The following is a 17,615-nucleotide window of genomic DNA, read 5'->3' on the forward strand; positions in this document are numbered from 1 at the left end:
ACTGCAGAAGCCATTATAGATATTAGGGGGTTGTCATCTGGAAGAAGGCTGGGTAAAGTCTGTTTCTACAAATAAACTGGAACCAGGAAATAGGAAGGATGATAATTTTATAGAAAAAAATTAGAGATCAGAATGAGAGTACAGGGGCTAGCATTTCTCTTGAGTGACTGGCTGCAGTTATGTCTCTGGCTTTTTATTTAGTTTGTAGTATAGATAGTCAGAAATCACTTATGAACACAGTCAGGAATGACTCTGAGCACTGCTGAATGTCATGTGTACATGTGTGTGCGCACACACACACAATCTAGTCCTCAAAATGTAATATATAATTTTTGTAACAAGTAGAAATAATCAACAATAAATCAGATAATTTTATAAAGAAACAATACTCCTTAACTATATGCAGAGTCTGTTGCCATCAACAATCTGAAATTTTATATCTCGCAGCTGCTACCATATAAAGAGGCCAGTATCAAATCTTCATGATTAATCTTGGAAGAGATCCCAAGCCAATGAAATTCACAGGTACACTGATTTGAGGCTGAAAACTCTAGAGTCCATTGAAAGATGGACAGCTATTGTTGACATCCCACAGTTGCTCTCATACAAACCGCCCAACAACGCTCTACAACAAATTTCTGCAGAGAAGTCAAGTTGATAACATTACTAGGTACACTGGTTTAGGGATGAAAACTCGAGATTCTTAGAGTGTGTGTTGCCAACCTCTACCCATTCTTTCCCATATTACCAGTAATCCCAACAGTCACAGCATCTCACTGCTGCTGCCCTGCAAAAGAACCAGCTTCCCAGCTTCCTGATTAATTTTGGAAGAGATGTCAATCTGGTAAATCAGACTTTAGGCTGAAAGCTTCAGGGACCTACTTGGGAATCGAGGAGTATGTGACAGGGTATTTCCCAGCAAGTGACTACATAAATAGTCACGTGATCTTCAAATTCCACAATACTGACTGCCCAGTTGGGACACAACAAATTAGATAGCAAAGTATCATAGAATTTCACTAAGCTTAATTAGCAAAAAATGAAACAAAAATCTCAATGAGCAACATACAGCTCAGAAAATAATCAACTGATTTAATAAAACCACTGTGAGTTATAAAAAAATTTAGATGATGTTAAGAATAATGAAAAAAATTTTAAATATTCTGATTTGCAAAGTTATACACAGTTGAATTTTAGACAACATGTTTCAGAAGAAATCCCATCACCACTATCAACCTTCCTTCATCAAGTTTTTCAGAGTCCAACCCATGTCATCATCCCCAACCCCAGACTGCCATCATCACAGATCTGTGTTTAAGTTTGGTTGTTTCATGCATGATTTCAGTTTTATATTTTATGCATGATTTCACTATTATTGACTCTGGTTTGAAAATAAAGTTCTGTGCTTTCTTTTATTTTCTTTTCTAGATTTTTATTAAATGTGAGAAGAAAGAAATAAGAATGAATATTGAACTTTTCGTTCTTTAGGCCATTGGCTTGGTTTATGGCCTGAGAAAAATAGCACACTTATGCATTTTTATTGTTTTAATGAATTGATTTAACACTCTGGTTGCAACTTCGTAGTACATTGATTTTTCCACAGTTACAAAGTTATTGATTAAATTCCAGTCATACAATATTCAACAGCCATCCAATGCATATTTCCCTCTATCAATGTCACCAATTTCCCTCCCACCATTCCCCTGCACTTTCACTTCCCTTTCTGGCATCTGTGGCAAACATTTTTCTTTTCTCTCTGTTTCTGTCTGTCATTCTGTATTTCTTTAGCTGCTAATGGGGCATTATTGTTTCATATGAATTTTAGGAGAGAATGATCTATGTATTTGAAAAATGGCATGGTTATACTTACAAGGATCGCACAAAATCTGTATAATGCTTTAGAAACTATTGCCATTTTAATTATCTTAATTCTCTCAGTCTATAAACAGGGTATGTATTTGTTCCCTTGATATATTTCTTTGTGCACCTTATATTTCTTGTAGCTTTCTTTGTATAGGTCTTTCACCACTTTAGCTAAGTTGATTCCTACATACTTTATTTTCTGTGGTTAAAAAAAGTGATTTTTTAAAATATGTCTATTTCATTATTTATGTGTAGAAAAACCATGGACCTTTGTCTATTAATTTTGTGGCCTTCAATTTACTATAAAAATCTATTGCTTCTAGAAACTTTATTGTAGAGTCTTTAAGATTTTCTAAATCTGGTATAGTGTCTCCAAAACAGTGAAAGCTTGAATTCTTCCTTTTCTATCTAGATGCCCTTGAGACATGTTTCTTATCTAAGTAGGATGCCAAGTACATTCAGTATTATATTGAATAGAAGTGGTGAGAGTGGACAACATTGTCTTAAGTATTAGACCAAAGGCTTTTTAGTTTTCCTTCACTGAGTAGAATGTTTGCACTGGTTTGTGGTAAAAGTCTTAGGCTATAAGGCAGAAAGTTCTTTCAATTCTCAACTTGTTGAAACTTTTTATTATGAAGGTGTGCTAGCCTTTGTCAAATGGTTCTCTGCATCTATTGCTATGATAATATAATTTTTCTTTTGTTAACATGGTGTGTCACATTGACTGACTTGTATATGTTATTAAACCAACCTTAAATCAATGGTCTGAATTCCCTTGTGATAGTGTTTGGTTTTCTCGATGAGTTGTTGAATTCTATTTGCTATTATCTTGTAGTTTCTGATTCATTTTATTAAGGATTTCTCTATTTGTCCATCTTGGTAATGGTTTATTAATACTTTTTATTTATTGGTAGAATCAAATCTTACTTTTATCGACATTTGGGGTTGTTTTGTGGGTTTCTAGTTCATTAATTACTACTTGAATTCTTATTGTTTTTCTTCTACTATGCTTTTGACTCATTTGGTCAGTCATTTTTCAATTTCATTAGGATGTACCCTCATCTCCAACTAGGAAAAAGATACCATATGAGGGGCATTGAAATTTATGATAATCCTTCAGAGCTAACTATAATTAGGTCTGAAAGTCCTGGGAGTAACAAAGATAGAATGTGATTAAGAAATTTTGCTGTCTATTAAATTTATGTATTTTATTCACTATACACCAAAACATTTGCTTATGTCCACACTTTAATATGAAAAAAGAATTGCAAATTTATGTATGTATTATATTAACTCAACAAGTGGTTTCTTGTAACTCCATCCTGGATTTAGGTGTAGCTACCTGAGACCCACCCATTTCTGGGAGGGGGAGGGGTCTTGGGAACCAGATATTATGTGTGACCTTACCTGCAAGACCCCGCCCATTCCTGGGAGGGGTCTTAGAAAAGGTAGATAAGCCTTTGAGCCAGGGGATTAGGTTTTCTACCCTGCTGGGCTCTCTGGCTTTTGGGTCTTTGCCCTTTTGGTCTTTGACCAGCATGGTGGTCAAAGGGAGATGGCTGAAAGGAGTTAAGACACAGGGCTAGCTAAGAATGGCTGAATGCTTGAAAGGTTAGGATAGAGGCCACACATGTGGTGGATAGGGTATGAATAAAGATGATGCTTCCTGATGCCTGCCTGTGAGTGAGTTCAATACCCATCGCTTTCCTGAACCCCAGACCCGCCGGTTAATGGGGGATGAAGCCACGTGGCCGGGGCCTAAGGACAAAGGCCTCCATCCTTCACCATCCAGGTCCATCGTTAATTATTTGATTCTACAGTTTCTGATATTATTTTAATAAATCATTTAAATAGCTCATAAGTAGATTGTTTAACATATATAAATATAAAAATTTTACACATGTTATTAATATATAAAGTTTATTTATGTATACAAAAAACTTCCACTTTAATAGCTATGAATGAAGTAGGTACTACTATTATTCTGGTTTTTACATATAAGGGGACTGAGACATAGATAAATCATATGATTCATATAAGATTCACTAATAATAATATGCAATGATAAAATAATATGATATATTAATGTAAGAGACTTTTGAGAATGTGGTAATTCTTTCATAAAGTAATCATTTTTAGCGTTTCATATTATATAGTAGCAATGTATATATAATCTATCCTCCCAATACTCTCAGCAGTTCTCACATGTGTAGAAACTTGCAGATACTAGTTAATATTATGATTTTAACACACACCCAAGAATCCAGATGTAACTGCCATAATCCAAGTATATTAAAAAAAGAAACTGTCCACTTCTCTGAGGAAGATGTATAGATGGCCACCAGCACATGAATAATATATTAATCAACACTCTTTGATTTGTTTTGTTTTTTGGCCACACCAGATGATGCTCAAGGGTTACTCCTGGCTCTGTGCTCAGAAATTGCTCTTGGCTTGGGGGACCATATGGGACACCAGGAGATCAAATTGTGGCTCATCCTAGGTCAGCTGCATGCAAGGCAAACACCCTACAGCTGTGCCACCACTTGGGCCCCTAATCATCACTTTTCATTAGGGAAATCCAACTCAGGTCTCCCAGTGAGGTTTTTTTTTTTTTCCTACTAGGTTTTCATTTCTGTCTTTATGTTTGAAGTTTTTTTTTTATTTATACTCATATACTTTTCTTATTTTTATACTTTTTTAAATTTATACTCGGATCCTCTTGAGTCTTGTTGTCTGTCTATGTTTTCTTAGAGTTCCTTGAACATCCTCAACAGTTCCTCTCTAAAGTCCTTAGCACAGAAACCACATAGGTAACTGATAGATGATGGTTCTTCAGAATTACCATCTCCTTTTACAAAGCTTGGAAGTTTGTACTATATTTTCCCATTGTGGCCTTTGCAGTGTTGTAGAGGTGGTGTGGTGAGGTGTGGTGTAAGTGGGTGTGTCTGTATGTCTGTCTGTCTGTCTGTCTGTGTTTTGGTAGACCTCAATGACTAAAAGAAATGTGCAGCTATAGAGTTAACTAGAGCTCTTCTCAGGGTGCACTGACCTGACACAAAATTGCCTCTTCTGAATAAAAGAATAACATACTGCTGGTCTTTCTGTCTGCTTCAGTTTATTGAGACTGTATGGTTCTGTGGAGCTGAGCTGGGGTTGCTCGAAGGCCCTTCCCAGTACCTTGATGATTCTCTTTCCCTCTGGCACACTACACTAAACTTGGGAGAAAATGGCTCTTCTGACTCAAAGAGAAGCCAACTAGACAGATATATCCATTCTTTTTTTTACAAACTTTCTCTTACTAAACTATATTTTGATAATCCCATAAACCATTCTGTTGTTGATACTTATAATAACTAGATGAGGAAATCAGTGATTTAAAGGGACGTCCTAGATCACCTAGGGCAGGGGTCTCAAATTCGCAGCCAGCGAGCCGTTTGTGGCCCTCTATACAACATTTTGTGGCCCGCGGCCTGCCTTCAAATATTACATTATTCACGATTATTCACTTACCGAATAAGCGCAATAAAAATCGCATTAGTAAGAAAAATTGCATTAAACATTCGCATACCCCGAGCAGTTTCGTTCAGGGTATGCAAATGCTTAATGCGATTTTTTGCGATTTTTTTCTTACTAATGCGATTTTTTATTGCGAATATTTGGTAAGCGAATAATCGCAAATACGTTGCGCCTAGCTGCTCCTGCCCGCTGTCCCTTGCTTTATCAGAGGCCTAAGGGAGAGAAGGGAGAGAAGTTTATTACAGAATTAAATTTTGTCATACCTTCATCATGACTTCATCAAAGCCTGCAGTGAAGAGAAAGCTTGATGACAAGCACAGACAATTTCAGGAAAAGTGGGAGATGCAGTATTTCTTTGTTGAGTATAGGGGCATCCCCACATGTCTTATTTGCACAGAGAAAGTTGCAGTGCACAAGGAATACAACTTGATATGCCATTATTCAACTAAACATGCTGAGGAATGTGCAAAATATCAAGGAAATGAAGGAGCCAAGCAGGTTGCCAGTCTTAAAGCGTGTCTTATGAGGCAACAATATTTCTTCAAGAAAGCAACCAAAGAGAATGTTACATCAGTTGAAGCTAGTTCCATGGTTAGTGAGATGATTGCTAAGGCAGGGAAACTATTCACAGAAGGAGAGTTTGTTAAAAATTGCATGTTACAGGCTGCAAGTATTATCTGTCCAGAAAAGAAAGATCAGTTTAGCAAAATCAGCCTTTCTGCCAACACTGTGGCAGAGCGCATTTCTGACATGTCAAGTGACATTTATCATCAACTATGTGAGAAAGCCAAATGTTTTGATGCATACTCAGTTGCTCTTGACGACACTGCGCAGCTCGCAATTTATGTCTGTGGTTTTGATTGCAATTTTGAATTGACAGAGGAGCTGCTCACAATAATTCCAATGCATGGCCAGACCACCGCTAATGAGATATTTCAGCCTGTTTGTTGCCATTGAGAATGCAGGTTTGCCATGGAAGAGGTTTGTTGGAATAATAACCAATGGAGCGCCATCGATGACAGGGAGGAAACATGGATTGGTGGCACTTGTTCAAAAAAACTCGAAGAGGAGGGTGTAGAGGCCATTGCTCTTCACTGCATTATCCATCAGCAGGCCCTTTGCAGTAAATGCCTGCCCTGTGACAATGTGATGTCTATTGTTGTGAAATGCATCAACCAAATTAGATCCAGGGGCTTAAAGCACAGGAGGTTTTGTGCTTTTTTAGAGGAGATGGAGACAGAATACAGAGATGTGCTCTATTTCACCGAGGTACGTTGGCTCAGCAGGGGGAAATGTCCTGAAAAGATTTTTTTGAGTTGAGAGAAGTAAAAGCCTTCATGGAGAAGGAAGGGAATGCTGTTTCTGAGTTGAGTGATAACAAATGGCTCATGGACTTAGCTTTTCTTGTTGACATCACACATAAGCCGAATGTACTAAACAAGATGTTATAAGGCCCAGGGCAGCTTATCAGTGCTGCCTATGATAATGTGAAAGCATTCTCCACAAAACTTATGTTATGGAAATCCCAGCTCTCTCAGAGAAACCTTTGCCATTTCCCAGCATGCAAGAAACTTGTGGATGCAGGCATACCATTCAGTGGTGAGAAATATGTTGATGCTATTTTTAAGCTAGAGAAGGAATATGATCACAGATTTGCAGACTTCAAAAAAGCACACAGAGCCACTTTTCCTTTGATGTGCAAGATGCCCCTTCTGTGCCTCAAATGGAGCTCATTGACCTGCAATGCAACTCTGATCTCAAAGCCAAGTTCAGGGAGATTAGTGGAAAAGCAGACATGCATGGGCAATTTTTGAGAGAATTACCCCCCAGCTTCCCTGAGCTTTCCCAAATGTTCAAGCGCACCATGTGCTCTTTTGAAAGCACATATTTGTGTGAAAAGTTATTCTCCCCATTGAACTTCAATAAGTCAAAGTACAGGTCTAGACTTAATGATGATCATCTTCAAGACATACTGAGGGTCTCAACTGCTTTCTCTCTAAAGCCAAATGTGGTTCAGATTTGTGAGAAGAAGCGCTGTCAAGTCTCTGGCAGCAAGGAATAGGCAAAAGATGCCATGTTCAGAAGAACTGTACATGATCTTTACTCAATGTTCTATTCATGTTCAGAAAAAATAATTAAAACTGTTAATAATGATGTTTGAGGACTGTTTTTTGTAAAATCCCTTATGCGGCCCTGCCTCACCCCGACTTTGCCTCCTGTGGCCCCCAGGTAAATTGATTTTGAGACCCCTGATCTAGGGTCAGAGCAAAGGAAAAAAAAGAAAGAAATAGGGTGGAGAAGAGAGGAGTATAAGACAGATGTGAAGTATTGAGATAGGGACCAAGGGAATGTAGGTGTAATAGTGGTGTTAAAATATGATATAGCAAAATATTCAAGTCAGAGCCAACAACACTAAAATCACAGAGAACCAAACTTTAACAAGCAAGTGTAAAAGGTTACCTGTCAAGATGTTAAGGAAACGGGGGACAGGGGGAGCACAGACAAAGTAGTGAAAGGGAACCTTGGAAGATTGATAGAGTAAAGTTGACACTGGTGGTGGGATTTCAGGATCTGTGCTGGAATATTTTATGCCTAAAACTCTAATACTCAACTAAGAATACTTTTGCAAATTACAGTATGTTAACCAAACTAAAATTTGAGGAAACAAAGAACTTTTCAATGATAAAATTATAACTATCATTACTAAGATCAAGCACATTCAGAAAGAAACAAATTATAAAATTTATGTTATTAATTATTACAACTGTACTGACTTTGAACATAACTAAAACCAGTTCAGACGGCACCATATGTTTGGTACCCCCAAGTACCTCCAGCATTCCAGAGCACAAAGCCCTAGTACCATTAAATTTATCTCTCAACATCCACAAAAAAGGAAAAAAAAAAAAAGACTATGCTATGCTCAGGAACTGAAAAAATTATCTCATGACAAACAGTATTGTAATTTATTTTAGAAATTTATCTCCCTCCGTCCCTCCCTCCATTTCTTTCTCTTTTTAGATTTTTAACCCATACTCAATTGTATTCAGAGCTTTCTCCTAGTGGTGCTCAATGGACTAAATACAGTGTCAAAGATCTAACTAATATCAGCACCGTACAAAACAAGCTCTCTACATCCTGTACTACATTTCCATCCCAATTTTAAATATTTTAAACTAATTATATATATAAATATTCATATCATATCCTGCCTTTTTATGCTTCTCTTTAATGTGTTCAGTTAACTCAATATAATGAAAACAAGAGAACTCCAGAAGCCTCACTTACCTGTGATCCAAGTGGTGAATGGAGAAAATAACTCCAGAATTTAAATGGGCCTGCTTCAGAGTCACCAAAATTGTAAATTCATGTTTATTTCTCAGCTTCTGAAAAATGTGTTCAGCTGTAACAGTAGATGCTTTTATACTTCTAGGAGTATCTAGGAGAGAAATAAACATACATTAAAAATAAAGTAAAATTTTGTTTTGTAAAGTATCCTTTACATGTAACATCTTTCAAATAAAAATATCCAAGACCTAATTGATAAATAACAAGTTTTAGGCTCTACTGAAACATTCTGTCAAAAGATTTTATATAACACAGTAGAAAAAACACCTGAAATACTTAATTTGTGTCTCAGAAATATTTTATATTAAAATTTCTTTATTAAAACAAAATAATTTACAAAATTACTAGCAGAATTTTGACATTATATATGTGTATATATATGTGTGTGTGTGTGTGTGTGTGTGTGTGTGTGTGTGTTCCACCACCAATATCAATTTTCTGCCACCAGTATTCCCAGGTTCTTTTCCACCCAACCTTCTCTATACTCCAGTCTGTCTTCTTGATAGGCATATTTTATAAAATTTGCTTGTTTTGATATGGATCACCTGCTCTCAGTGTACCTAACCCCTTTTCTTGCCCCATTTCTCCTTACCAATCCCATTATTTTTTCCATTCTCTGCCTTTTTCATTCTTTTTCTTTTTTTGGTTTTTGGTGTTCAGGGTTACTCCTGGCTGTCTGCTCAGAAATAGCTCCTGGCAGGCACGGGGGACCATATGGGACACCGGGATTCGAACCAACCACCTTTGGTCCTGGATCAACTGCTTGCAAGACAAACACCACTGTGCTATCTCTCCGGGCCCGCTTTTTTTATTCTTATATGAATGAATTACCCTGTCAATAGCGATTGAGCTACCTTGTCTTTAATATTTTACATTCTCTTGTTTAGTTATACTATATACCACAGTTAAGGTAAAGAATCAAAGAAATCTAATTGAACAACTGTACTCTCAAGTTTTCTCCAACTATATTTCCTATGTCCTTGATACCGGAGGCACATGAGTAATAATAATGAATAAAGATATGTACTTCCTAGAATAGGACCTAAAAGAACATGCAAGATTCATTTTGCTTTCTGACACCTCAGGACAGAAAACTATATTTGAATCTATGTGCTACCTTCAACACTGATGTCTTTAGCCAGAAGTAATGCTATACATAGATTTTTTTTAAAGATCATTGAAATTAGTCACTGTCAGCCTTCTGTGCAATGGATAAATCACTAAGATCAAATTATCTTACCCTACATATTTGTTAAAAGAAACACATGAAATGAATTCCAAGGAAGGTTTTTCTAGGAGAGCTGAAACGTTTACCCTGCAATCTAGATGATTTGCCTCATACTCAAACTTCAGAACCAAAATGATAGGGACACTATAGAAATGATATAAGTAAATTTCAGAGACAAGAAAATTTTTAAAAATTTAAGCCATCTGTTAACTAAATATAATGTCCTCCTATTCATATTGAAAGCAAGAAATTGATGCAACCAGGAGCACAGTTTACATTATTACCAAATCATTCAAGCATTTCAAACCATCTAGGCATAGAGTAGGTAGGCAGTCTCAACTGAGAAATTTATAAAGAACAGTAATTCCTTATCAAGACTTCCTGTGAAGAACATTTAGCACCCCTGGTAGTCAATCTAGAAAATGTCAATGAAATACAATCAACTCACAGTGCCAACCAAAGTGTTTCCACACGTTTCCAAATATTCCCTTGAGAGAAAGTGCGAAAATCTATTTAAAAAACATAATTCAATTAAATAATAATCATAGATAAAGAAAAAGTTAATCCCTTCTTCTGTAAGCACAAATGTATGGAATAAACTAAATACCATGGTCAAGTTCCTTTACTATAAATAAACAAATAAGGACAATAAACACATAATCAGAAAAATTAAGCCAGTTAGGTCCCAGATATTAAACAAGGAACAAGAACGAAGAATCTATTTTGTTTTTAAAAGAAAATATGCTTCTATTAAATATTCAACACTGAAAAGTATAATAATATTAAATATTTACCTTTATCAATGTAATTCTCTTTCCCCAGGTTCTAGAAAGAATAAATTGGCTATGGAAAAGAGACTATGATTTTTTTCCTAATTGTTCTTGTTCCCTAAAGCAAATAAATATAATTCTGGAAGAGCTCATCTAGTATTAACTTTTAAATCATTGTCAGTTATATGTTAATTCATTATCATCATTCATTATTTCACTTTAATTTTATAAGCAAAATTAAAATATATAATAATAAGATACATAATTATAAGATGTATAATTATAGTAAGTAATTATAGTATATTTATAATATCATAGGTAGAGATTTAGCAATATCCTTTGTCTTACAGAGTAATAGGAAGATAATAAATGGGATTATAAGTGAGATAAAGAAAGGAACACAATGAATATAGATTGAAAAAGGGAATCCAAAGGTAAAACCCAGATTTTGAGTTCTTACAATGATCTAAAAAAACTTAACATTTAAAATGCACGGCAGTTGTTTCACAAACTGCAACTTTAGAGAAAAGGAATTAAAATGCGATTATAAGAAATTTTATCTTTGGGTGTCTATATATAATTCTTGATATAATGTTTTCCATTATTTAAATTTTATTTTAGAAACCAGGAATTTACAATGTCATTAACAAGCTTTCACAGTATTCCCTAGCATACCCTCCAACAGTGTCCACTTCCCAAACTATTTTCTCAGTGTCCCAGCTAAGATTAGTTCCATAGGCAAGTCTTGAGATTCTGTTTCTTTAGAACATGTTATTCACACATGTTTCTTTGTGTCTTACATATGAAATAAATCATCCTGTGTGACAATTTGCCTCCAGGCTAATCCCTTGACCTTAGGCTAACTTCACTAAGGACGATACTCTCTATATCCATCTAAATAGCAACAAACTACATTATATCATCTTTTCTTACAGATGAATAAAGTATTACAGTGCATATATATGTACAATATATAGATAGATATATGTATATATACATACACACATTTTTATATCCAGCCAGCTGTTAGATTGTTGATTTGTTTCTATGTTTTGGCTATTTTGAATAGTGCTGTAATAGTGGGGCAGATAGCTTTTCAGAACAGAGTTCTGGGGCAAAAAACAAAATATCAAGAAGTGATATTTATAGATTATACAGAAGCTTGACTTTTGGTTAAATAGTGTTCATCTTGCTCCCCAAAGGAGGTTGAACTAGTGTCTTATATATCAAAGATATTAACCCTTTGTCAGGTGAGAAAATATTTTTCCCATATATCTTTTATTATGGTCATTGTTTCTTTTTTTTTTTTTTTTGGTACAAAACTCTGTTAATGTGATATAGTCCCATCAATTTATTTTTGATTCTATTTGCTTTCTAATCTTATATTGAATAAGTGGTAATAATGGGTAGCCTTTTCATGTCTAATATTAGAGGAAAGGTTTTTATTTAGCTGTGGAGTCTTGGTCAATGGCTTCAACTATAGTGAGAAAAGTTCCTACTATTGAAATTTATTGAGTTTTTTTTTTAAATCATGAATTGGTGTTAGATCTATTCATATACTTTCTGTCTCTACTAAAATAATAATAAAAAAACACCCGAAAAGGACCACAGCAATAAGGACAACAACCAAACAATAATCACGGTCCAGAAATAAAAACAAAACAGAGTACAAAAACATAAAAAAAAACAATAACAATTAAAAAATAATTAAAAAATAATTTCTTTTTTTTTCTTTGCAGAGGCACAGTAAATATTGGGGAGATTAGAAAGGCAATTCTGTTGGCCTAAAAGATACAGGGATTCTCTGTCCTTGAAGTATACTGTCATGGGCATAACTCCAGGCTCTGTACCTGTTCTTTTACTGCCTAGGTCCTTTTGTGGTGTCTGGAACCTTTCCACTCAGTCATGGATCATAAGATCAGGCCTCTGTGACTAGAGATCCTGGTACTTGCACAGGTCATAGGATGAAGCCTAGAATGGAGTCTTTCTTTATGGTTCTAGAAGTTCTGCTCCATCACTGTTGTTTTAATCAGTCTTCTGTAGTTGGTGGTCTTGGTTTTTGCACCAACCCTAGCATGAAGCCTACGATGGAGTCTTTCATTATTTTTCCAGAAGTTCTGCTTAATTGCAGTTGTCTCAGTCCGACCTTTGGAATAGAGATCTTGGTTGTTGTACAAATCATAGGCCAAAGCCTAGACTAGGGTTGTTTTTATTGGTCCCAGGATAAGTTCTGCCCAATCCTGGCTGTCACAGTCAGTCTTCTGGGTAAGTGATTTTGGCTATTGTACAGATCTGTCTTCTGATTTCATCTTATCATTAGGTGGTGAGGTAAGATAACTTGCTCTTAGATCAAATTGTTACCATTTCCTCATTGTCAGGATGTCATATCAAAACTGACGCATATTGGTGTAGAGCAGTATTAAGAATTACCAGAGGGATTTTGGTTCCTGGAGCTGTTTCAGAGAACTGTGTCAGTTCTATATCTGAGATATAGGGTCAGGATTGGAGAGTCACTATCTAAACACATGAAGTCTAAGTTGGGACCACATGACATTAGGTGGGAGGTGCACCTTATTTGTAAAATGTATGAGTTCTTATCCCTAGTAGATAAGAACTTGTTTCTATACATAAAATTTCCCCCTTTTCAACATGCCTTTGCAAAAATAAATGGTGCTTTATTATATTGCTGGTGCATTTGGGGGTGAGAGTGTTAGGCACCATCAGTGCCCTGGTTTTGACCTGAGCTTTTATCCCAGGCAAGACAAATTTTTCTTGTAGGTTTTTGTACCAAGCAGAACCAAAACAGATGAAGTTAAGGAAGAGAAGAGAACAAAAACAAGACAAAAACATAATTATATATATACATATATATGTATACATATATATATATACTCACATATATATAAAGAAAAAATATAAAGAAATATATAAATATATATAAAAGTATAAAAAATATAAAGTAAAAAATATATACTCACATATATATAAAGAAAAATGAGTTTAAAAAAGTAATTAAGGGAACAAAGTGATGCAGGAGACTATCTTACATTTGGAGATAAACAGATTAAGAGGTAGTATTATAGAGGTCTTAAACTTATAAAGGAAATATAGGCTTTCCCATTGTCTTACGTTGATTAGAGCTGAGGCTTAGCCACAGCCACAGTTCAGGAAATCTTAGACTCTTCCCAGTTCAGTATAGAGTATTCCTTTTTATCTTCCCAATAAATTTGTAAAGTGACTTGTGAAAAGGTACACTCATTTGCAAAACATATGAAAAGAGATTTCATTTTGTTCAAGCAGTTCAGGACTAAACCATTAATAGTACCATTCTGATGTCCCAATTAATGAATGGAATTTTAAAGTAGGGCTTAAATTTGTTAACTTAAACTTATGAACTTCCCACCTATGTTATAAGATAACGTGAAAGTCAAATGGGAAGAAGAAAACTTGTCTTACTTGAAATTTCCCCTTGATGGTATCTTCAACTGATTTCCCAAAGCTAGAGGTTCAGAAAATAGGCAAATATTTTTAAGTAATCTGGATAAAAGTCAAAACAGCTCTAGAAATAAAATCACAAGTAATTAATATTTTCTAGCTCTCTGTCAATAAATTTATTGTTTCCTTTACAAGCAAGTCCTTAAAAATTCCTATTTTTTTATTCTTTTAAATTCCTATTCTTGAATGAGAAAGAAATTTTATTGAGTCAGGAACAATTTATCAGGACCCAAATTCTATATGGAGGCACTGAGATAAAGTACCGGGGATTTTCTTGCAATAAACTAGTCTCAGTTTGAATTGTACACTGTATACGCTCTTTCCAAAACTGTTAGAAGGCTCAAAACCAAATAATTCAAATTTTAATTGAATCAGAGTGAGTAAGAATAAATTTCAAGACATATTTAGTAAGTACAATGGAAAGAATTTGGTCTTTGATGACATACATACACCAATGACTCATATAGGAAGAAAAATAATTCAAGTGCGTCCAAAATTTCCAGGTTTAGTAATTTAACTGAAAAGAAATTCAGTAAGTACATCCTAGTGAGCAGAGTATCATTTTTAGAAATGTAATTTTCTAAATGTAATTTACAAATGTAAATTTATAGTCCGGTTTGTCATGCACGTAGAAATTTCTTGTAAGAGGCTGACACTACAGAATTCAATCTGGAAAGAGATCAAGGTTGGAAAGATTTAGAAATAATCAGAATGTCCTGTATAAAGTGATAGAAATACCTGATTGCAAATAACAGGAGTTACAAGATTGAAAGAAGAAAATGAATGTATGAAGCATAGAAACATTCAATCTACAACTCATCAAAAATAATAAAGTCATAGTTTTTGTGTTTCTCCACTTTTGAACCCGCATTTCATTTCAGATTAATAAAGCCCTGGATCTGAATAGTTTCTTGGTGTGCACTATTAACTTTTTTTTTCAATTAGTAAAACATTTTTTAAAAAATTCTGGTTTCACCCCAAAACACCCTAAAAACTAGTGGTGAAATGAAAATGACAATTTCTGGTTCAGTCTTTCTTCTACTAATTTCTACACTGTATGGCCTCCTGAACATGACATTTTTTTTCACGTGCTGAACTGTACTTCCCAATAGAAATACAAATAAGAGAAAGCCAAAAAATAAAATAATCCAAAACAGTCATTATAAAGTTAATGATTTTATTACTTTAAGTGGTTAGATAATTATTTTGCTACCTTGCGTGACTATGTCTTAGTAATTTTTAGGAAGGTATTTCTCTCATAAAACTTCCTAATACATACAGTTAACAGTACGGCCTTTGATTTTACCTCAAGGAGGTAAACTTTTTTTTCTTTTCCTTTTTTTTTTTGTTTTTTGTTTTTTGTTTTTTGGGCCACTCAGAAATTGCTCCTTTCTTGGGGAACCATATGTGACGCTGGGGGATAGAACCGGGTGTCTGTCCTACGTTAGCATATTCAAGACAAACGCCCTACCACTTGCATGATTTCTCCGGCCCCCCAGTATGTAAATTCTTCTGTTGCAAGAGTTTTTCATTTCCCTCAATTAAAGACCAGATTCTGATTTTATACCAAAAAATAAAAGCAAAGAACAAAAAACATTAACTTTACTATTGATACCAAATTTTCACAATTAAAATGTAATTCATATATATAGTAAGGCTTCCTGTTAAAAATGCAGACATATAATTTGTATAAGTTGTGAGAACAAATTCTGAATTAACAATTGTTTACAAAATCAGTGATAGAGAGGCCTGAGCAATAATAGCACAGCAGATAGGGCCTTTGCCTTTCACGCAGCAACCCAGAATCCACCTGGATTCAATTTCCTAACATATGGGAATATGGTCCCTTATGCCTGCCAAGAACAATTTCTGATCACAGAGACAGGACTAACCCAAGCATTGCTGGGGGAGGCCCAAAAACAAAAATGAAAATAAACAAATCAGTGATAGAGATCATAACTGTGTTTGACAAGTAAAATTCCATTTGTTAGCTAGGATTATAATACTAATTCTTACATGCATTAAGATTATGGAACAACCTAAAATTACCAAGAACAATATACCTTACAGTAACTTTCCGAATATCCTAAATTTAAATACAATGTATTAATTTTTAAATTTGAAAAGGGACAGAAATTTTAGGTAATTGAAATTTTAAGATAAAGAATTATGAATAATCATTAAATTATGGTCAAAAGAATTGATGCAACCTGATTTTTTTGTTTGTTTGTTTTGTTTGTTTTTGGGTCACACCCGGAGGTGCTCAGGGGTTACTCCTGGCTATCTGCTCAGAAATAGCTCCTGGCAGGCACCGGGGACCATATGGGACACTGGGATTCGAACCAACCACCTTTGGTCCTGGATCGGCTGCTTGCAAGGCAAACACCACTGTGCTATCTCTCCGGGCCCTGCAACCTGATTTTTTAAGAAGATTGGCAAGATGGTCTGTATTTCTTATGCAGACAAAAAACAATTTGAGAAAAATTCCTTTAAAGGCTACTACAGAGCCTTCAAATTCTACTGAGTCCTATAGAATATATCTATGTATCTACTTATCTTCCTATTATCTACCTATCTATCTGTTATTAATGTATCTAGCATGGTGCATAATTCTTTGTAACTGGAGAACTGTTTGACTTTACAACAAAATATTGTTTCCATAACTTATATTTTATTAGGCACAGAGTCTCTAAACCTTACTAAGAAAATGTTAACAACCATTTAAAGCAATTATAAATGAATAATGAGGTACCTTATTATTATGAATAATTATGAAGAAAATATATCAAAATATTTATTTTACTCATGGCATAACCAGTATGGAGAGAAGGGCTCATATGTTGATGAAGTTACAATTTCCAAGGATTCAAACAATGTTATGCAATGCTTTATCTATAGATAAGAGAAGATAAAGGGTAAGTTATATACGAAGAGAAAAGTTGAGCAACATTTCTACAATAAACTGTAGTTAAAACTAATTACTATGTAGTAGCAGAATGAGTGTTTATTGAAAACAGACTGAATTGTCCTTAATATTATATTGTTTTAGTAGTAAAAATAACTAGAAAGGGAACCGGAGAGATGGCATGGAGATAAGGTGTTTGCCTTGCATGCAGAAGGACTGTGGTTCAAATCCCGGCATCCCATATGGTTCCCGGAGCCTGCCAGGAGCGATTTCTGAGCATAGAGCCAGGAGTAACCCCTGAGCGCTGCCAGGTGTGATTCCCCCACACACACACAAAAAAAACTAGAAAGTTGTTGTCTATCTTCCAATAATAATGAAATAAGCATAAATTATTTTTGGGTTTTGCATTTAAACAAGATCATGACATTTGCCACATTGAATCAATTTCTTACTATTAGGACTTGATCCAGGTATAGTGTAAGATTGA

General features: G+C 34.9%; 1 protein-coding gene across 1 annotated transcript in view; it reads right to left on the reverse strand.

The window, feature by feature from the left end:
• The window catches only part of NELL2 (neural EGFL like 2), a 305,773-nt gene that overhangs the window by 231,173 nt on the left and 56,985 nt on the right, over window positions 1-17,615 (reverse strand). The window contains exon 3 of the mRNA XM_049783795.1: window positions 8,671-8,821. Coding sequence (XP_049639752.1) covers window positions 8,671-8,821 — 151 coding nt within the window. The remainder of the gene's footprint in view (window positions 1-8,670; window positions 8,822-17,615) is intronic.

The sequence above is a fragment of the Suncus etruscus genome, chromosome 11 (assembly GCF_024139225.1).
Source record: "Suncus etruscus isolate mSunEtr1 chromosome 11, mSunEtr1.pri.cur, whole genome shotgun sequence".
In the NCBI taxonomy this organism is placed as follows: domain Eukaryota; kingdom Metazoa; phylum Chordata; class Mammalia; order Eulipotyphla; family Soricidae; genus Suncus; species Suncus etruscus.